At 41.0% G+C, this 22,791-nt stretch overlaps 1 protein-coding gene across 1 annotated transcript in view; it reads left to right on the top strand.

The window, feature by feature from the left end:
* Positions 1–1,900: 1,900 nt before the first annotated feature.
* Positions 1,901–22,791, top strand: part of WIF1 (WNT inhibitory factor 1) — a 76,369-nt gene continuing 55,478 nt past the window's right edge. Inside the window, exons 1-2 of the mRNA XM_004602641.3 lie at positions 1,901–2,315; positions 2,881–3,020. Coding sequence (XP_004602698.2) covers positions 2,168–2,315; positions 2,881–3,020 — 288 coding nt within the window. The 5' untranslated portion in view covers positions 1,901–2,167. The remainder of the gene's footprint in view (positions 2,316–2,880; positions 3,021–22,791) is intronic.

Below are 22,791 nucleotides of genomic sequence, written 5' to 3'. Positions count from 1 at the left end.
TTCATTCTGTGTCAATTAGTACTTGATTAGGACAACCTGTAGAGGGCATCCTTGCACCAAGAGCCATAGGCTTTGAGCTGGGAAACCTTCAATTAAAATCAAACTTTCAGGAGTCAGGGATAAGTATCTACTGGTCTAAGTATCTAATAATGATCTTTAACTGGAAGAGAATTAGCGTTGCAGTGTTTAATGCATTGAAGGCTGCCTTACGTATATGAACACATTATTTAAATCTAGTTTCCCTAAAATAAAAACTACTGAACTGTCTGAAGAGAGGTTAAACATTTTTTTAAAGAATGGTTGTGAAGCTTGGGCTGGAAAGAGAATTATGGTTTGCTTAGCAGTACGCAGTATCATGGCTAAGAAAACAGGCTTTGAAATCAGAATGCCAGATTTAAGCCCAAATCTGCCACTTACAGCAGAGTAACCACAGGCAACCAGAGCTTTGTTTCCCATAGTAAAATGTGAATAATAATAGTACCAACTTAAAAGAGTTGTAAGGATTAAGTAAGCACTTCAAATAAAAAGTACTTTTAAAATTAAGACACTGCAAATTCAAACCAGCCATAATTAGACAGACTTCTTGTCTAATTCCTTTTAAAGATCAACAGTTGTACAGCTGAAAATATTTCATAACTGGAAATGCACATTCCGTTCTGTTTAGTAACTTCTCACGACCTGACATTTAGTTAACTTAATGTATGCACATGTTCGACTTCTTCTCTGCTGTTGTTTCTGTTTGTTTTTCCCGCTGGAGGTGTCCACTGTTCCACAAAGGACTGAGTGACACACCACGCCCAGCTCCAGACACAGGATCCTTGGGGCGTTTGTCACAGCATCTGGGAGCTAAAGAACAAAGACAAGTAAACAGCCCCTTATTTGGACTTTGAAATCTTTCCACTAATATATTTTTTTAACCTTTTGCTTGCGTTTTCTCTGCGTATCCAAGGGGGGCGACGGAAGCAATTTCTGCAAGGGGTCCCCCGATCGTGCTGGGCTGTGCACGACCCGGGTCCGCCCCCTGCGCTTCCCACAGGCCAGGCCGGGGCCTTGATTTCAAATGCCTGTGACTTGTTTCAGTACCACGGAGTGCCTCCAACGTTTTGTGTGTTATTGCCGGGGACATACTCGGTGGTTCTCGGGCCGTTCCTGGCTCTGTACTCGGGCGTCGTTCCCCGCATCCCGCTGGGGGACCGCTGGGAGCCAGGGATCTAAGCCGAGCTTGCTGCATGCTAGGCATGCGCTCAGCCCGTGGGCTCGCTCTACAGCCCGTCCACCTCTCCGCACTACTCCAGATTCCCTTGAAACACCAACAGATAGTTATTTTCACTTTGAGGCGCCCTGTTCCCAAAGGCAGGTCAGGTAGGTTCGACATTCAGAATCCAGAGAACTTGTCAGGTGCTGCGGGCTAGCAAGGGGTTCGGCCGCACCCAGGCCCGACCAGCGCAGAACTAAAGTCTGAGCCTCGCCCGTGCCTGGAATCAGGAGAGTTGGCTGTCAACTTGGCAAGGCGCGGGAAGGCGCGGGGAGGCGCGGGGAGGCGCAGCGCCGTGGCCCAGAGAAGTCAGCGTTTGCAATGGGATGCAGGAGAACAGGGGAAATGGGGGGAACATTGCCTTCGAGTTAGCGTCCGACTGGACAGGAGGGTGCAATCTCTTTATTCCCACCGCTCGCTCAAGCCTTGCTGTGTCCTTTCCGCCCATGCCCTCACTGGCTGCAGGTAGGGACTCCCCAGAGGCCCTCGGAGCCACGGTCCGCGCCGCAGCCCAGCGCGCGTTCCCACCGGGCGCACCCGGCCCCCGGGACTCGGCGCGGTCCCGCCCCCGCGCGCCCCCCAGTGGCTGCCGGCCGCGCCTGGCCACTCCTGGCTCGCACCTCGCCCCGCCAGCCCTTCCCGCGCTCGCGCTCGCCGTATTTAACCCTCGGACTGTGGGTCCCGGCGGCGCGCTGGCACCCCCCGCTCTGCCAGTCTCGCGCCTCTGCGGCCGCGTCTCCGGCCCGCGCCGCGCTCGCTCCTCGGGGCGGCGGCTCTGCTTCGTCTGCTCTCCGCACCCAGCCCCGGCCGAAGCTCCGCGCACCCCGCCGACAGCTTAGCCGCTGCCCTCTGCGGAGGGCCGGAGGAAGCGTCCGCAGCGCCGAGCGCGGGAGAGCAGCGGGGGGCAGCAGCATGGCCCGGAGCGGCGTCGGCCCGGCGGCCGCGCTCGGGCTCTGGAGCATCCTCCAGTGCCTGCTGCTGTTGCGGGCGGAGGTCGGGCCGCCGGCGGAGGAGAGCCTGTACCTGTGGATCGATGCTCACCAGGCGCGAGTGCTTATAGGTAGGGTCCTGCGCTCAGCACCTTCCCCCGCCTGCGTCTTCGCGCTCTCCTCCAGTTCACTAAAAGTGGGATGCATGCCTTTAGTGTGCGCTTAAAACTTCATTTCCAAGCAAGATTGCGCTTCCCTCACCCCGCTTGTTATGGATGAGCTATTTATTATTATTATTGTTGTTGTTATTATTATTGTTGTTGTTATTATCGTTATTATTATTTAATCTGAAAACGTACAAACTTCTCTTAAGAAACCAAAACGGATCAGGTATTCTGATGAAGCTGTTCCTGGTTTCCACTAGCAGCAAGCAACCGTGCGTTATTTACAGGGGGACCGGGGGACCGGGCATGTGTGTGTATTCGTCCAAACCTTGTGTGTTCCTTTTCTCGGAAGCACGCGCCTCTTGGCATCGTGCTGGCCACATTGGAGAGGGAAATTAATCTCCGTTGCGTGGTTCGTCCCCTAGCAGGTGCTTTGTGAACGCAGATGACCAATGCGTATCTGCAGCATTCATCTGATTTGAGTTCAAGCCCACCTCGTTTGATAGTTGGCTTTCCCCCCCCCCCCAACCAGGATTTGAAGAAGATATCCTGATTGTTTCAGAGGGGAAAATGGCCCCTTTCACTCACGACTTCAGAAAAGCACAGCAGAGGATGCCAGCCATTCCTGTCAATATTCATTCCATGAATTTTACCTGGCAAGCGGCAGGAAAGGTGAGTTCTAACCAGAAAAGGCGGAGACAACTACCCTTCCCATTGAGAAGAATACATACCCTTTGCCCTGTGGTAGGTAGAAATGATATTATGTAGAAATAATACTCTGCAGAAGTAGTACTGTTAAACTGAATAAAAAGTTTTTTAAGAGTGATTTCTTACCAGAGCTGCAGAGCAAATGAAGAATTACCTCCCATTTATTTATTTATTTATTTGTCAATTTAAGAATCTCCAAAGAAAATGTGAGCAGTGTTTGTTAGAATGCTGTCCCAAAACCAGTGTCCTCAAGGTGCCGGAGACTCAGATACCAACATCACTTCTTTTGGTGACCACTGACATTAAAATTAATGTCAGATTTCAAAAACTTTCCTTTTCAGAGTATATACTAAAAATCTAAGTACTTTTGACATGTGTATTTAAAAATAATGATATGTTGAATGTTGTTTGCTGGAATGATAAAGTAAGCATAATATATTTCTGGTAGAATTCACAGAACTAAATATGTCACATAACATTTGTAAAATATTGCAGGATATTGACGTTTATCTTTTCAATACTATCATATGGAAAAAGAAAAGTGTGAGGTATATTTTTTTAACCAAGTACTATTCCTCTTACAGCACTTCAGCTTCTTTTGTGTGTTTTATAGTTTTTATATTACATAAATGGCCTCTAGTTCGGGAAATAAAGGGAGAATAAGATGTGTGAGTTTAATTTCTGTTGTGCAATTAGAAAATTTCTCTAGGGGACAAATGGTAAGTAACACATTATTTTGCTCCCTTAGTTGGTCAAATGTGTCTACTATGACAGTCATTGTGATTATAATTAAAAATCACATGTTTTGATTTTTTCCATAAACTTACTTCAATGACCATTTTCATGAAAATGTGATCTAGAAAACACTTTAAGAAAAGTGAACTATTTTGAGATGAGAAACCACATTGGTTCCCTCTAATTGCCTTTTACACACTATGCCATGGCTACCCCCAACTGTCATTTTACCCCTCAGGACTGTTTTCCCTTTCCTTTCTAAGTAGTTTAAGTCAGACCCTTCAACACCTCTTATTATCATACAAATTAGATTTTTTTTTAGAATCATGGAAGTTCATGACCAGAGGGTTCTCTATTTAGAACCCCCCATTTTGCAGATACGCTCACTGAGGGTTCTGTTTTTCTATACGAAGATTATTCCTTTTTCTCCTATAATTCCCTAGAAATAGAACTGAGGGGAAGGGCTTTAGGCCACACTCGCCTGTGCTCAGGGGCTATTCCTGGGCCTGTGCTTAGGAGTGAACCCTGTGCTCAGAGGACTGGATGCTGAGCTAGGAATTCAAACCAGGATGGCAGCTGATGCAAGGCAAGTGTCTTCCCTCTTGGTCTATCTCTCCAGCTCTTTATAGATGTTTAATGGGCAATTAATTTTAGAATATTATGAAACCAGTAATAAATCGGTGAGTGGTCTTTCATGATCTCCTTTTTTTTTTTTTTGCCTGAATCTATTCACTTGACCACCTGTCAGTCACGATTGGGATGAGGGCTGTTTTTAAAAAAACATTTTTCCCTATAGGGCCCCCCTTGGTAGGCTGAGGGGCTCTGGGCCCCTTCCTACAGAGTTTGTCCTGCCACAGGACAGGTGCTTAGGAGCTGCCACTGCTGCAGCTGGGAAGCAGATGCTCAGGTTGTCATGCAGTGCTAGGGATTGAACCCGGGGCCTTGAGCATGCTAGATATGTGTCATTTGTGCTCTCTCTCTGGCTCCAGAATATTTCATTTACCTCAAAATTTAGGAATTCATAAGAATCATTAAAAGATTGATTTGTCCTCCTTTATCAAAATGATTTGTTACTGTTGGTGTTGCAGAAAATGTCAATTTACTTATTAACTTTATTTGTCTATTATTTTAATTTTTTACAAGGTCTATTTTTTTTTAACACTGGGTCTTGAGGCATAGACTTAAATTTCACGTTGTCTCCTATTGCTAAGGAGAACTTGCTCCTTCTCCTAAGCAGTGTTTCCCAAAGTGGGTAATACCGCCCTCTGTGGGTCACAGCTGCCTAGAATGCAATTTAGGGGGCATGTTTTGTATTTGTTCATGGAAAAAAAGTAGATTCTGGAGGGCAGGTGGTGTTGAATGTGAGTTTATCTGCCTAAAAACAGGGTTGTAAAACAAATAAGTTTGGGGAAATGAAAAGTGTATGTTGGAAACATTGGTCTACTGTTGATTACTAAGTGGATTGAGCTATCACAATATCCAGAATATTTCTGGTTGGGGATCAGAGAACATTGTAGAAATAGCATGAAACTTGTAGAATTTTTTTTCTCCTTTTAGGTGTTAGCTATGTAAATTATTTTATTGTACCAACAATGTTAGCAACTCAGTTATCTTAATCTCTGAATCTACTTTGGATAGGTCACCACAGGTAACTATAAAAATTGGTGTCTGTTTTCTTAGAAGGCAGGATGGCAAAGTGGGTAGGATCTACATAATGCAAACAGCAAGTTTTATTTTAAGATATTTAAATTTGACCAATCCAACACTACAAAATTTTGAAATGCATGGGCATTTTGGAGATAGGAAAAATAATAACTTCAATACCAATTAGATATTTTGAAAAACATTTCTGGGTAAAGCCAAACCACATCAGAGCATCTACATGGAAAATGAAGATTTTCCATTATCTAGTAGTTCATCAAAAGAATATCAAACATTGACATTTCAACACAAATAGGGCATAGAGTTGATTAATGAAAAAATATTTAAGCATTTCACAATATGTAGGAAAAGATGAAATAACTGTAAACTGAGGACCTTCTAGAGGGCGTTATGTTCTCTTTATCCAAAAAATGATTAGTGTAGTCAACCCAAGATATTCTTGGGAATCATAAGCCCTTGTTTGCCTCCACATGTAACTGCAGTAACAAAAGAAAATAAAAGACACCGGATGAGACTATGTGTGCCTTGCTTGTGGGAGATGCTGGGTTTGACTACAAATACCGGGGGTGGGGTAAAGAAGGAGAAAAGAAATAAAGAAAAATCTGTAGGAGCCAAAAAATCATAGCTATTAGAGCACATGCTCCTGGCTGGGGTTGAGTTCCTGGCACTCTGCCATCCCAATCACCCATTGCAGCTCCGGAGGGCCCCAGTCTCACTGGGGCATCCTGGGTTTCCCCAGCACGGAAGGGTGGGGCAGTCTCACATCCTTGGACCCTTGTGTTGTACTCCTGTAGGTTGTTGGAGAATCCCTGGTGGGACCCTGGTCTTTTGAGCACTGTTTGGGAGACCTCTTCTCTCTCTCTCTCTCTCTATATATATATACATACATATATATGCATGTATATATAATAAAACAGATCACGTGCACACATAGTTGTCATGGAAAGATGCTCATGACAAGTCAGTATTTCAGAGCAATATATTCTGTTTGATACCATTATGAAGTATGTATGCAGATATAAAGGAAAATGCCTCCTTCAAGGGTAACATTAGTTACACCTGCATATACCTGTTTTTATTTTTCCACAGTATATATTGATTTGTATTTTTACATGATGTCACATTAAGTGTACATAAAAGTTTGTATGATGTTCTATATTATAAAGTGCTGGCATTTATTATGAAATATTGTTTTCATAGTACACATCACTCAACAAGATGATAAACAAATGGTTTTCATGAACTATTGTAATACTGAAGTCCAAAGAATTCATGTTGTTTATCTGATTCTCACTTGTCAGTTTCTTTTGAGATCCTCAAAATTCCACAGATAGGGCTTTACTAACTTAAAACAGATTACCTGACTTCTTCCTTTCGCTTAAAACCCAGTTTTTTTGCATGGAAAATCCTGTCTCCACACTTTGCTTCCCATTAAAATCTTCATTTTCTAACATGTCCATTCTCAAGTGTATCACACAAAAGAATTAAAGAGGCATATGCTATAAGTACTTTTAGTAATTAAGGGAAATAGTCTGTCTTATTATTTTTTTTTCTTTTTGGGCCACACCCAGCGGTGCACAGAGGTTACTCCTGGCTCATGCACTCAGGAATTACTCCTGGTGGTGCTCGGGGGACCAAATGGGATGCTGGGAATCGAACCCAGGTCATCTGTGTGAAAGGCAAATGCTCTAGCTGCTGTGCTATTGCTCCAGCCCCTTAATAACTTTTTAATAGAAAATATTTTTCAATGAGACATTCCCTATTCAAAAATTTCCTTAAATTTGAGATAGTTAAAGCCTAAGAGTAACTATTTTTGTTTTCTAAATTAGGAACTAATTAAACATTTTATTTGGAAAATATCCCAGCTATACCTAATGACTTTCAAATAAAACTTTAATGAGAAGTTCTGTTGGACAAATCTGTATTGTAATTATAATATTAGGACACAACAGCTGATTTTCAATGAACCAATTAAAAGGCCAAGAAATCATATAAATCCTATAAATAGATCTTTATAAAGAGCATACAGCCTTGATATTACAAACTAAAATATCTTATTGTGTTACCTGCATACAGACACCAAGGATTTAGTACCTAGTTAGTAACACATCACATTTTATGTTGGCCTTTTTTCTTTAGCATTGATGGATTTATGCTGAGCCATCTGTCCTACTTTTCCTTTTTGTGACCAAATGCCCGGATTTATTGAATGGTTGGCAAGTATTGGTGAGAAGTTGGTGTTTATAGAATAGACCATCTCTAGATGAAGACAGTTGGTCAATATTAACTTAAACCCATCAACTGGGAGCACTAAGCAAACCTAAACATCTGCAGCAACAGGTCTAGATCTTTTTTTTTAATTATGTAAGTTTATTTATTTATTTTATTTATTTTTTTAAAAATTTTTTTATTGAGTCACCATGTGGAAAGTTACAAAGTTTTCAGGTTTAAATCTCAGTTATACAATGCTCGAATACCATCCCTTCACCAGTGCACATATTCCACCACCAAGAATCCCAGTATAGCTCCACCCCGCACCCCCACACCCCTAACCCCCCCACGCCCCTAGGCCCCCAACCTTAACCCCCCCGCTTGTGTAACTAATAAATTTCACTTTACTTTCACTTTGATTGCATACAATATTTCAACAAAACTCACTATTATTGTTTGGAGAGTCTCTCCCCTAAAGTCAACAGGTCTAGATCTTAAAGAAGGTTTTAATCTTGCATGCAGGATAAAATTCTTGTCAGTTTCTTCTGACATATTAAAATTCAATAAATAGTCCTTTTTGTTAAAATCCTTTTTATTGAACTACTGGGCTTTACAATACTGTGAATCATACTTCTCATACATACATTGTTCCAATACCATCACTTGAGAGCCTGCTGCCCTCTACCAGCGGCCCAAGAGCCCCTGTCAGTCACACCCTCAACTGTAAACTCAGTTTTCTAGACAAAAATCTCCAGTTCCAATGTCTCTGACCATTTGTTGCTCTCTCACTATTTTTTTAATCACACATATGGGAAACATTTCTCTCTCTCTCTTTCTCTCTCTCTCAATTGTGGAAGTGGTGACACACATATAGATGAATAGAGCTAATCTGAAATTTCACGAAATCGCAAGCTACCAAGAGTATCTCACCTGCACGGCAGAGTCTGGCAAGCTACCTGTAGCATATTCAATATGCCAAAAATAGTAACAACAAGTGTCACAATGGATATGTTACCAGTGCCCACTCGAGCAAATCGATGAATAACTGGACGACAGTGCTACAGTGCCACAGTAAATCAACAATAAGCTAATCAACAATTAACTGCCGGAGGTTACTAGTATAGCTTCATTTTTCAAAATTTCAAGATGCTTAAAAATAAAGCATTAAGGTATCATTGTAAATGCTGGCAAGGGAGGGGAGAATTTTGTTTGATGCCCTGGGGATGTGTGTAGTCATGTAGATATTGTGGAAGAATTAACTTTATTGGGTTAATCTACAGAAACTTACTCCTTTGTTTTATATAACAACTGAAAGTAGAAATACTAGATACACTGAGTATATATTGTATCAAGTGAAATCTTTTCTAATACATAAGATTAATTACAAATAAGTTATAACCCTTCCTACTGAGAGAGTCTTGGGTTTTGAAAACTCCCAGAAGTGACTCTAATAAAAATAATAATACAAATTCAAATAGAACTCTTAAGAGATCAGCGGGATAGCTCAGTCCTACATGCAGGGGGTCTAGGTTTGATCGTTGACACCCCATGGCCCCCCAAGCATGTTCAGAAGCTACCCCTTGAACATGAAAGAAAAAGAAGGAAGAAAGAGAGAAATAGAGAAAGAAAAGTAAGGAAAGGAGGAAGGAAAGAAGAGAGGAAGGAAGGAAGGAAGGAAGGAAGGAAGGAAGGAAGGAAGGAAGGAAGAAAGGAAGGAAGGAAGGAAGGAAGGAAGGAAGGCAGGCAGGAATAAAGGAAGGAAGGAAGGAAGGAAGGAAGGAAGGAAGGAAGGAAGGAAGGAAGGAAGGAAGGAAGGAAGGAAGGAAGGAAGGGAGGGAGGGAAGAAGGAAGGAAGGGAAGAAGGAAGGAAGGAAGGAAGGAAGGAAGGAAGGAAGGGAAGAAGGAAGGAAGGAAGGAAGGAAGGAAGGAAGGAAGGAAGGAAGGAAGGGAGGGAGGGAAGGAGGGAGGGAGGAAAGGAGGAAGGAAGAAAGGAAGAGAAGAAGGAAGGAAGGAAGGAAGGAAGGAAGGAAGGAAGGAAGGACGGGAAGGAGGGAGGGAGGAAGGAAAGGAGGAAGGAAGGAAGGGAGGGAGGGAGGGAGGGAGGAAGGAAGGAAGGGAGGGAGGGAGGGAGAGAGGAAGGAAGGAAGGAAGGAAGGAAGGAAGGAAGGAAGGAAGGAAGGGAGGGAGGAAGGGAGGAAGGAAGGAAGGGAAAAAGGGAGGGAAGGAGGGAAGGAAGGAGGGAGGAAGGAAGGAAACTTTGCTGGTCCTCACGGTGCAAATGGGCTGCTGGAGCATCCTCATCACATCTTTTGTTGGTTGGTTGGTTGGTTAGTTGTTTCTCATGGTGGTGGTGGGGCACACCAGGCAGCGGGCTATTCCTGACTCTGCTCAGGAGTGACCCTGGTAGTATTCAGGGGAGCAAATGCAGTTCTGGGGATCTGGAGTTGGCAGTATGAAAGGAAAATGTGGTGTTTTTGTGAAAAATTCTAATTGTGGCACTCAAATTCAACCTTAATATGAGAAAAGTACGTACTAAAAAAATAAGGGAAATATGAAACAAGTTGTTTTCTTGAGCTGACTCACATTTTGCTAATTCTTTAAAAAGTACAATAATTCTACTGATATATTTCTGTAATATTAACTGGATAATCCAATTCTGTCATCAGAATGCTCCTAAAGCTCCAGATAGCTTATTTTTTTCAATGTAGTGTTTGATACGATATAACATTAGTGACATTAGATAGGCTGTGGTTTGTGGTCTTAAATTTCTCTCTTGGTACCTTTGAACTTAGATCTGTATTAAAATGTGTTTTTTTCCTTCCTTCTCTCCTTTACACAAATCGAAGAAAAATAACAGAGGGTGAATTTTAAACAGAGGGTGAATTTTAATTCAAGTGTTTCCTCTGTCTCTTCAAAGGAACTGCCAAATACACTGAAACACCTCCTTCCAATTCTAAAGTTATGGTAACACTTATTGTTATTATTTAAATCCCTTAATGTTAACTGTCCACATTTTTTCCTAATGGAGTTATGATTGTTTTGGTAAAGTTACAACCCAAGTGGTTGCATACCTTCCAACTCCTGGGGTTTGCTGTCATACCTTTGCGGTAATTTTATGTCACCAAATGGAGGAAATGCCTTATTTTCTGACCCCTGTTCCCTGGTTTCAAAGTGGGAATGTGATTATGTTTACATACTGTGGCCATGATTTTTAAAAGAAGGTACTCATATCAAAAGCACAGCTTTAAACCTTTAATGTTTAGATTCTAGTAGGCTGTGGTATTTTGCATTGTGGTGTTGTGGGCATGCCACTGCGGATCAAAGAGTCATTCTGCAGAGAGCCATTTCATTTAGCGAGGCCGGCATGTGCCAACCATCTGTTGGATCTGCTGATAGAAAACAGCAGTAAGTTTCTCCAACTTTGGCCAGAAAAAAAGGCTTTATTGGTTGGAGGAGATGAGTTACAAGGTACCTTGTAAGCCACATCTGGTTCTCTAGCGATGTACATGGCATAAATGTAAACTCGACTCTGTCTTCTCTGTGCGGTGGTGTAAAGGCGCGTAAACAGATCCTTCACCGATACCCTCTCCTGTGTTTATTCCTGACTTTTAAACTGCTCACACAAATAAAAATCTTTTAGGTTGTTGTGGTGAAGCAGAAAGGAATGATACTCAGGAAAGCATTTTGTTTGGGATTAAGCTCAGTTAATTTAAATGTCCCTGATGAGGGAATCAATGCCGTGAGGGAAACATTTGGGGGATTAAGAGTTTAGGGGAAATAACCTTCATCCTGCAGCTCACATCTCTTTGGTTACTGCTTCTTTTGCTACAGTAATTTAGCTGACTTGCTTCCTTTGCCAAGCCTGATTTCTTTCCTCTTTCACCTTAAGCAAGTGAGGAATTGTTCTCCCAGGCTGATTTTTAATCACTCAGTCTTTTAACGAGACCCTGAATTAGTAATGGTGAATTCAAAGAAGAAGGGAGAGAAGTTCTTGCCCTCAAGCAACTCATACTCTAGGACACAAATATTCATTACACTGACTGATGAGGTTAGAAGGTACAAGATTGGCTGGGAGCATCCAAAAGGAGGAAGGGAATGTTTCTCTGCCCAGGATTTCTGGGATCTCTGAGAGCTGGTGGTGACTGATTTGCTTTGAAAGGTGCATAAGCTTCAGACCTGCGAAACTTCTTTCCAAGTGGAGAGCACCGTGGGGTCGGGGGTGGGGTGGGGGGGCGGTGATTCAGGTGCAGGATCCATGGGAAAGGGAAGGGTCCTTTGAAAGTGATCAGTGAGAGAGTAATGGATATTCAGTGAAGTGGATGTCAAGGTCAAATGAAGAAGGATTTGTCAAGGTCAAGTAATGGACAAGGATTCTAGGAAAGAAAAAAAGAAAATGGAAACTATTCAGGGAGTTTTCTTTCTCCTCTATTGTGGAGAGACTGGACTCAAGATCTGTAGGTTTGCCCCAGGGATGGACTCAGTAAATCTTTGCTATATAGTTGGATGGACAGTGGTCTCCCCACAACCAATATTTCACTTTTGATTCTTACTACATTTTGAAATGCTGTGTGACAATTTAAGTTTCAGGTTTAACTTCTTGTTAGGGTCTGGAGTCCTAAAATTTTGAGGGGAGGCTGAAGAGATAGCTCAAAGGCACATGACACATGCTTGTATGTAGAGGCTCCAGGCTTGATTCCTGGCACCACATGGCACAGCCAAGAGCAACCACTGAGGACCAAGCTAGAAGTAGACCCTGAGCAGTAACAGGTATGCCCTCCATAAAATTGCATTTTATGAGTGCATAGAGATAAAAAAAAAGTCTATTTGATTTTCTAATATAATAGAGAACTTTGAACTTAGTGTGAATGCAGCTCAAATAAATAAAATAATGTTAATAGGAAAAAAGCATTGACTATATCTATTCTCAACTCCCATGTTGCCTTTTTTATATCAAGAAATGTACAAAAATGGTATGGAGGGTCTTTCTGTTTAAATACAAAGTTGACTATTAGAAAGTGATTTGTTTAAAATAAGCTTGTTTCATTTAGTTTTCTCTTAAAACTTAATATTAGTTAATGGGCCAGAGCTATAGTATAGTGGGTAGGGTGCTTGTCTTACATGTGGCAGACCCGGATTTGATGCCCAGAACCTCATATGATCCTCTAAGCCTGCCACAAATGACCCCTGAGCTTAGAGTCAGGAATGAGCACTGAGCACCACCGGGTATGGCCCCCAAACCAAAACCAACTAAGCAAACAATAAAAAAAAACCAAACTTAATATTAGTTAAAATCTTAAAGTTATAGCATAATTTTTGTTCTTCCTTATTTTGAGCAGATAGATGTATGGTTAGTTACTCTTTTGAGCCAATCATTTCATCTTTTTAGATTTGTGAATGAATGTAATCAAAGAATCTTGTAAATAACTGGGCATCTTTTGAAACTCATACACCTAAATCTAAGCCTCACAGGACAGCTACATGTGTTATAAACCTGGGACACAGGGACAGATTAGAGAGTGAGCATTTAGCTGGTCAATGAGAAGGGAGATGATTGCATTCTTGCTTAGCTGTTCTTGGTTCAATCTCAGATCATATCCTGGAGGCAGAATATAACTGAGTCAAATCATTGACCCCGACATAATTTGAGGTTATTATATATGTATGTGTGTGTGTGTATCTATGATTTCTTGCAAATGACTTCGTAGAAGTACAGAAGACACCCCAGGTTAAAATGAAAGCACAGAGGAGAAGTAACTCCAGAACAGAAACAGAATGACTATTGACATTGACAAGCAAAAAACATGGAAAGAGGAAGAGGACATGCTCTGAAGCAAGGCTTAAATACCAGATATACATTGCCTAGAGGATAAGTGCTTTATTGTGGCTGGAGTGTGCATGCATGATAAGAAGCTAAGAGTAGTAGGTTGTAGGTCCTAGATGATTTGTTAACTGTGTTAAGATCTTGGACATACTCCAAAGGCAGCATTGAGAAAGTTCATAAAAAAGTATAAAGCAAAGACGACAGAGTCAGACATATATGTACTTTATCCTTTGTGCAGTATTGACTAGGACAGCCAGGAAAGAAATCAGAGATGATGAAAGACAGCTAGGAATGAAGAGGAGGGCAACAATGGATTGGGGAAACATTAAGAAGATGAAAATCTGAAAGTATAAATGCTTGGAATAAGGGCACCTCATCTTCTCCACTTTCTGCGTTGCTAACTTGGCAGCAGTCCTGTTCATCAGCCTTTCTTTTTCTCACCCTCCAGCTCACCCTTCTTCCCACCTGAACTTCCCTCCGCTGGAATGTACCCCTGCCACTTTTCTGGCTTTTCTCTATCTCTGGACAAAAGTCATTTCTCTGAGAGGCTTTGCCTGATTTCCTTCTATAAAACCACCTCTGGTTACTTTGAGTCTTCTCCACTATATATTTCTTCATGACACTTAGAATAATGATAATACTTGTTATATTTTTACTATTTGACTCTCTTGTACAAGGTAAGCTTGAGGGAGTATGGACTTTATTCTGTTCATCAACTGCTTGCAACTGGGGGAAAGGGATGGAAAGAAGCCAGCCAATTAATTGGTAAAGGTCAGGTGGAGAAATACTAGAACTCACAGAAAAGACTCTTCATTCTTTTATATATAGTCAGAGGTCATCCAAGCAACTCTGAGTATGGATAAACAGAATTGGATCAAGTGTCCTTTCTTCCTAAATTTTTTTTTCTGGTAGCTTCTGGAAGAACTTCTTCTAAAAAAATAACAATTCAAAAAACACTGAACAATATCTTAGGTTCTGGTCTTAATCCAACTCCCTTTTAGGAATTCCTTATCTGGGAGAAAAAGGAGAAAAAGCCCACTTATCTGGGGTTCAGTAAAACATTAAAGATGATGGTGACTTTTCTATACCATAATTGACTTGTCTTATGGAAAACAACTGTTTTGGGAACTGTTGAAAGTTTCTGATAATAAAATGAATTATAAAGTCACATGTACCAAAAGGGTAACTTTGATGGCATATGGAAGGTGGACAATGGGGTGCCTGATTGAGAACTAGGAGCCCGTTAGCAAGTAATAATTAGCAAGGAATAATCAATATTCCTATTTTTCATTGAAATTTGATTTAGATTTGATACTGTACTCGCATTGCTGTCACTTTAAGCAGTAGTCAGCAGATGGCAATGTGAAAGTTACTTTTTAGGAGTGATATGAAGCACAGAGTAAGGAGAGGCTGCTAAAATCTCAGGGCTGGGATGAATGGAGACGTTACTGGTACCCATTCGAGTAAATCGATGAACAACGGGATGACAGTGATACAGTGACAGTGATATAGTGATAAGGCACAGCGGGGGTGGGGCAGGGGGTGTCCTGGGCACTTTGATGCTGGTAAAAGTACAATAACTTTGTTCATTTAGACCATGAAAATTAACACTACTGTTACCACATTACTTAAACTTCAAAAAAATAACATTTATAAAAGCAATAAATATCTTTTTTTTTAAAAGAACTACTTCTTTGTGCATTTTCTACCTTATTCATTTGTATGCTATGGTAGTTCTTTTTATGGAACAGCTACCGATTTGTGGGGTATTCTAGTCCAAGTGAGGCTCATTTCAATAGACTATGTAATCAATAAATTAGAAGGTGAACATTCTCAAAGTCAATGCCACCAGAGCAATAAAACTCATTGTACATTGAGAACAAATTCAAAATAACTAAAAACTATGAATGATTTCATTATTCAACAGTGGCATATTTCTTTTTGTAAATCATTGCTGGGTTTCAGAGAGAAGTCAAGTTCTGAGTTCTCTGTTCATGTTCATCCGAGTTTGTTTTACCCTTTCTGGCTGCTTCTTTAGCAGACACAAACTAGCAGAATTAGGAGAACTGAGAGCTCATCCATCTCATGTAACTCAACCTTTCTCTGAAGTCTGTAGGAATTGTAGTCTCTTGACTCTAATTAAGCATATTTGGTGAAAGGGAACTGACTAAGGTTGTTCCTTCTTTAATTTTTTTTATTGTATTCTTCAAATAATGGGCCCCAAACTGCATTCCTGGTATAATCTGAGTATCCCAGGAACTTTATCAGTCAATGAACTTAGTATTAGGCAGTATTAGTATTTAAAATGCCTTGCTTTTAAAGCCTGAAGTTGCATTTACACTGTCTTGCATCCTTTTTGCTGACAGAGGGATGGGTTTGTGGACTCACTGACTTTGACTCCTCTTCCTTTTCCTTTTTTTTTCCTTTTTGGGTCACACTCAGCGATGCACAGGGGTTACTCCTGGCTCATGCACTCAGGAATTACTCCTGGTGGTACTCGGGGGACCATACGGGATGCTGGAAATCAAACCCGGGTCAGTTGCATGCAAAGCAAACACCCTATCCCGCTGTGCTATTGCTCCAGCCCCTTCTTTTTCCTTTCCTTTTTTTCTTCTTTCTTTTTCCTTCCTTCCTTCCTTCCTTCCTTCCTTCCTTCCTTCCTTCCTTCCTTCCTTCCTTCCTTCCTTCCTTCCTTCCTTCCTTCCTTCCTTCCTTCCTTCCTTCTTTCCTTCCTTTTTCCCTCCTTCCCTCCCTCCCTCCTTCCTTTCCTTCTTTCCTGTCTTTTTCTTTCTTCACTGTTTTTGGGCTACATCCACTTATGCTCAGAGCTTACTCCTGATTCTTTGGTTTCATGAGTCACTCCTAGTGGAACTTGGGGCACTGTATGTGATGCCAGAGCTAGAACCTGTGTCAGCTGTGTGCAAGGCAAGCACCTTACCCACTGTACTATCTCTCTAACCTCAGTTTGCTCCTATATCTTTTCAAGGAGAGAGAAGATCTTTCTATAGTCCTCAGGCTCCTCTACGTGGATCCTGGAGGCAGATGTCTGCTACAGAGGAACCCTAAGTGAGGAGGCTGCATTTTAGCTTCAAATTTCATTGGTGGCCAGACTTCAGAGGCTCTCAGGACAAAATGTACAGTCTTACATTCTGTCCCCTTCTTCTCTGGGTAACTGCATGCACTAGTTTTTAGCAGCAGCTTCTGGAGTCCCACGAATGCCAAGGGAAACCGACCACAGATTCCAAGTACTAGAGTTGAATCCCACATTCCAGTTGCGGTTCTGCAGAGTCATAGCTCTCATTCCTGGTCTTGCTCTTCTCCCTGACCTCTGGACTCAAAGGGCAAAGGTCTTCCCTTAGGTTGACTGCAGTCAGTTCACAAGTGCCTGGAAACTACTCACATCACTTACCCATCCACTTCGAGCATCTACTTCTCCATCTGCCTCACCTAAGCAATTCTGCATTTCTTCAAACTTAACTCCTAAATACTTATGACAAGTATAAAATTGTGACAAATTGAACTTGCAGGTACAATGCTTTTTATGTTCTGAAGAGGAAAGAATTCTTGGCTAGGTTTTCATCCACAACTCTGAGTTTGTATTCTGTTCGGTAAATCTGTAATATACTGAAGATGAAGAGAAAAAAACAGAGGAAGTAAAATCTGGGGTGGGGTTGGGAAAAGGGAAATGTGACCCCGGGATAGGATTCATTACCAGGGGGCATTATTTGCACCTCTGAAACTGCAGGTTTGATCCCTGGCCAGTATGAATGAGCACAATCCCAGCACTTCCATTCTGGTCCCTGGTGCCACAGCCAGTTTGCAGTTTCTAGGCCACTACAGTCACATATGTGCAAGCACCGAAACCACAGGCACACACCCTGGACATTACAACAAAGGGAAAGGAAGAGGGTAGAAGAAAATTCTACGTGCATCACTGTACTATTACATTTTTTTAAAATCTTTTTTGCTTTGTTTTGTTTTGGGGCCACACTAGTGGTGCTCAGGACTTACTCCTGGCTTTGACTCAGGAATCACTCCTGGTGGGTTCAGTAGGGTGCTAGAGACCATGTGAGGTGCTAGAGATCAAATCCAGGTCAGGAGAGAGCAAGCAAAAAGTTGTTGCATTACTTAATTAAAAGCTATAACAACTTTCTATATTGTGTCCTCTCAGTAACTAAAGAATCACTTATCAATGGAATTATAGATAAGGACAAACTGACATTTTCCAATGTTAGCTTCTAGCACAAAGTAAAACATTTCAATCTTAATCTTTAATAGTCATATTTTTTCTATAATGCACAAGAATTCATATGCCTGTGGTTTTATGGAAATGCTTTCACATTCAATAAAAATAAATAAGGAGCCATTAAATAAATACTATTTTAATTATAAGGAAATGTTTCAGTGGAAAACATAAGTGAATTTCCATTTCATAGTAAGTAATTAGAAGTTAGTAATTAGAGATAATTATCCTTCATCTGTTTTCATGCTTGGTATTCAGACTTTTTTTTGCCATCAGTTTCTTGAGAAACTCTCTAAACCTAAAACTTCTTTAGAAATAGTACTTCTGTGATTATTGAAAGTCTTTCCTCCAGTATAAAACACTTCATATTTAAGAAGTCTTCACTCTTAGTGTCAAAGGTTAAACTGCCTCTTAGGAGGGAAGGAAGTTGTATCCCTGACTCTGGGCTTTCCTTTGAGTGAGACACGGGTCAGGACCAAGGTGAGGCTAGTAAGGTGCTAAGGGTATTTGTGTGAACCTAGGAATGAGTCTCTGCAAATTCACACTACTTGCGCTTTATTGGCCTCCCTTAGTCTAAATATATTGTAGAATAGCATATTGGTGTTTAATTTTGTGTCAACTTGGATGGCCCATGGGATGCTCAGACAGTTGCTCAAACATTTTTTGGATGTATCTGTGAGGACGTTTTTTAATGAAATTTAACATTTGAATTGGTAGCCTAACAAAAGTTGATTGCTCTCCACAGTGCAAGTGGGCCTTATCCAATCAGTTGAATGCCTGACTAGAAGATAGAGACTAAGATTAAGATGGCATTCCTTGACCTGAACACCTATTAAAATGAAATATTGGCGGTCCTGTGCCTTGAGCCTAATGACTTTCAGAGAGGGACTTACACCCTTGGTTTTCCTCATACTATGGTTACAACTGTGCCTTGGACTCTCCTAGATCTCTTTTTGGGATGACCACAAATTTTGGAGATTCACTTGGACCAAATTCTTATAATAAACCATCTTTTCCTCTCCCCCCCCCCCCGCCACCCCATTGGTTCTACTTCTAATGAGCTTTCTGACAAAGATGCCATGTTTTGTGTCTAAACTGCTTAAGAGTGGGAGAAACAAAAGGTAGCCCAGGTCAAAGCTTGATCAGCTAAAACTCTCAGGACCTCAGCTTATTCCAGTTTTTAACTGAAATTATTAATTTTCTTTTTTAAAAAAAGTAACGGCAGAAAAATGCAATTGCACAGTGTGTACAAAGTACTCAGCACATAGTCAGCCCTGAATAAGCGGGATCTTTTCTTCCTTTTGAACTAATGAGCGATTAGTGCTGAGTGGGAGACAGGAAGCCAGAGAAAGGTAATCTGCAGACTCCCAGGCTGGGAGTTAGCTGGTGGGATGCCCGAATCCCACTCTAAGCAACGGCGACCCCTTTCAGCTCACACCGAGCAGGCCTGGGAGACTGGGCTTCTGGCCTGGTCCCACACCATCTCTGTCACCTCAGACAAGCATTTCATTTTCTTCCTCGTCTGTAGAACTGGAAGGGGGTTCCTCGTAGTGCTAAAATGTCTGTGATTCATCATTATCATTTCCACGTTGTTTGTAGTTTTAGTGTTTGAACTCAGACCACAGAAAATCTGCTTGGACACTGCATTTTATTGTAATAAAATAGATCAAACTTGGAGCAGAAATATCTTTTAAAACCAATGTTTGTCTGATTAATGCTAGTAGGGATTGACCAGAATCTATATGAAGCAACTTTCATCTGGTTTTCCCGTTCACTTCACTTCAGCCACCCACACACTCACTTTCAGGTTTAAACTCTGAGGTGCATAGTAAGGACAACTCTATTACTAATATTTATATTTTAAGATATATAAGAAATAACTCCTACCTAGATGTTATTGACACCTATGTCTGTCTTGATTCTTAAAATGAATTGAAAAATCAATGCTGAGGTTTGTGTCTTTTTGTAGTATTTTAGTTTTTGGATAGCACAGCGGGTAGGGAGTTTGTCTTGCATGCTACTGACCTGAGTTCAATTCCTCCGTCCCTCTTGGAGAGCCCAGCAAGCTACCGAGAGTATCCCGCCCACATGGCAGAGCCTGGCAAGCTACTAGTGGCATATTCGATATGCCAAAAACAGTAACAACAAATCTCACAATGGAGATGTTACTGGTGCCCACTCGAGCAAATTGATGAACAATGGGACAACAGTGCTACAGTGCTACAAATTTTAAGTTCATTACTTTTCCCATTATAAATTAGAACATGCTCTAATTTTTTAAAAATACAAAGCAGGAAGAAAAAAGAATGGAAGAAGGAACATCATATATAATTAACTCTCTCTCTCACACACACACACAAGCTAATGTTTCAGCGATTTTTTTCAGTGTGTTGCCTCTGAAGAAATAGCTGTGTGTCTCTTTAAGTTTGTTCTTTGCTTAAGGATTGTTGGATAGTTTCTTATATTATTTATATTCTATGATTTTTTTACAACTCTGCAATATTCTGCGATTTACATAAATGCTTTTTCTTTTTTGTTTGTTTTTGTGACACACTGGGCAGTACTTAGGGTTTACTTCTGGTTCTAGGCTCAGGGATCACTCCTGGTGGTGCTCAAGTAACCCTATGTGGTGCCAGGGATGGAACCTGGATCAGAGATTTGCAAGGCAAATAGATGCCTTACCTGCTGTACTCTCTGGCTTCTTAAACACCGTTCTGCTTAGATTCTCTCTTCTGATTTTTCACTATTATAACTACACTATGAAGATTGATTTGATGCATAAAACTTTCCATTTCATATCACATCCTTAAGGGCTGAGTTCCACACATGGAATTTTTGAGTCAATGGACCTGATCATTTTACACACTCTTGGCACATCTTTACTGATGTGCCAGTGATTGTACCAGTGATTCCTTTTTTTCCATAGAATTATGCGAGGATATTCTTTTGAGTAATCTTTGTGACTTTCATAAAGCTTCCAAGTGAAGTATTCCAAATGATCCTGAGAGCTCTTGATCTGACCCTCCACCTTTTAAGTTCTGACACATTTATTTCAGTGGGAAGTTTATGCTGTAGGGCCAGTGGGAGATAGGGGGTAGCTATCCCTTCTCCCTGTAGGGATAGGAAGGTCCCTGAGAGGAAAAGACTCTGTGGAGGGATGATTATTGGTTTTGAACTTGGTATTCTCAGACAGATCTTAATTATAAATCTACAACTACAAAACTGGTGTGTGATTTCTAAAGAATAAACTAAGTATTCTTTGCAAGGAAACACACTTCCTACTAATTTTATATACATATGAACAGACATTTATATGAATTTCTCCACATGAATGTATCTATGTAAGTAAATGGACTTTATAAAAATATTTTGAAATAGCTCTTATCAGGAACAATTTGAAATAGCACTTATAGTCTTTAATTTTTTGTATGCTAAATGGTTTATGCTCCCAGAACTCAGTGACATCATTTCCTCGTGTTTTACAGGGACCAGTTAGAAAGGGGATAGCCAATAGGTCAACTTCAAAGTTTCTACTGTCATCAGTGGTTAGAACACAGTACTTTCAAAGAGGAAGAATGGTGTGCTTGCTGCATTTATCAAACATACCACAAAAGTAAACATACTTTTATGGGTGTTTTTTAAGAGAGAAGACAAATTGACTGCCAAATTACAGCTCCCAGCATAGTACAACCAAGTAAAGGAGGAGAGAGTTGATTTCGGGAAGTCTTTAAGAGAAAGTATCCCAGCACTCAAAGAGCTGCTTTCACTTGAACCAGAAGTCTTGATATCTGTGTAAATATTCTGCATTTTCATCTTCAAAGTGTCTTTTAACTTCTGCTCAATTTGCTTTCTTTGGAGTAAAATAGATGGTGGGGAGCAGGGGTGGGGGTAGGGAGAGCCTGCAAGGTAGACACAAATGACTAGAAACTTGTGGCCACTTCAAAGACAGGAGCCTCACAGATTTCTCTGAGTAAGATTTCCTGGTGTGAACACGTGGCAAACAGAAAGGTAGTGGGCAGATCTGATGAAGGGAAATCATTTTGGCTGAGACAAGTAATCTCATCAAATTGATATCAATATATATCTATGTATTTGAAGATACCAGGAATTAATCAAGGCAGAAATGTACAGGCAAGGATATCTGCAAACATCTCCAGGTTTGCATGTGTGTCTGAGAATTGGGTTTTAGGTCATTAGGAGCACTCAACAAATGTTCTAAGACTTCAACTCTTCTTTTTTGTGCTTAGGGACTACCCCAAACTCTGGGCTTCAGGGTTGCTCCCAGAAGTGCTTGGGCCACTTTGCAGTGCTTGAGATCAAACCCTCTGCTTCTACATGCAAGGCATGTGGTCTGTCCATTGGGCTATCTTCCGGTCTTCAAAGACTAACAGTTTGAATTTTTTTTTTGGTGGGGGGGCATTATTTTTTAGCTTAGATCACAATGCCTCAAGGGTTACTCCTGACTCTGTACTCAGGAATTATATTTGGCAGTGCTTAGGGAACCACATGGGATGCCAGAGATTGAACCTGGGTCAGTTGCATGCAAGGCAAACACCTTACCTGCTGTACTATCGCTCTGGTCCCAGATTTTAACATTCTGAACTCACTTTATGAAGTCTAATTCCTGATCTTATTTTCTCTCTAACACTTAATTCTATGTTAAATCTTGGTAAATTTGTCAAGATTCTACTCTGAATCTTGTTTTTCTAAGATTCCTTTAAAGATTCCTAATTTTTAGATGAAGGAAGCCTGAGTCCCAGAGATGGTGACTGACTTTCTAACAATCACAGAGGGAAATTAAAAAAAAAGAAGCAGAGAACTTCTACCACAGCAGAGCTTTCCACTTTGTTGTAGTCAGAAATTTGAAGCTATGGGGGAATACAATATCAATCCATCGCAATTCAATGGTTCCCCTATAATTTGGAAGGAAAAAGATTACCTGCAAATTTCTCCTGGATTACAGTATGGGAAAATTCTTTTATCTCTTTTTTATGTGATCGAGTCTGACACACACTGATGCCCACACATTTTAGTGTTTAAGTTTTAGGACATTAGCTGGATGG

Source organism: Sorex araneus, chromosome 10 (genome assembly GCF_027595985.1).
Source record: "Sorex araneus isolate mSorAra2 chromosome 10, mSorAra2.pri, whole genome shotgun sequence".
Classification (NCBI taxonomy): Eukaryota; Metazoa; Chordata; class Mammalia; order Eulipotyphla; family Soricidae; genus Sorex; species Sorex araneus.
This window is presented reverse-complemented; position numbering and strand designations above follow the sequence as displayed.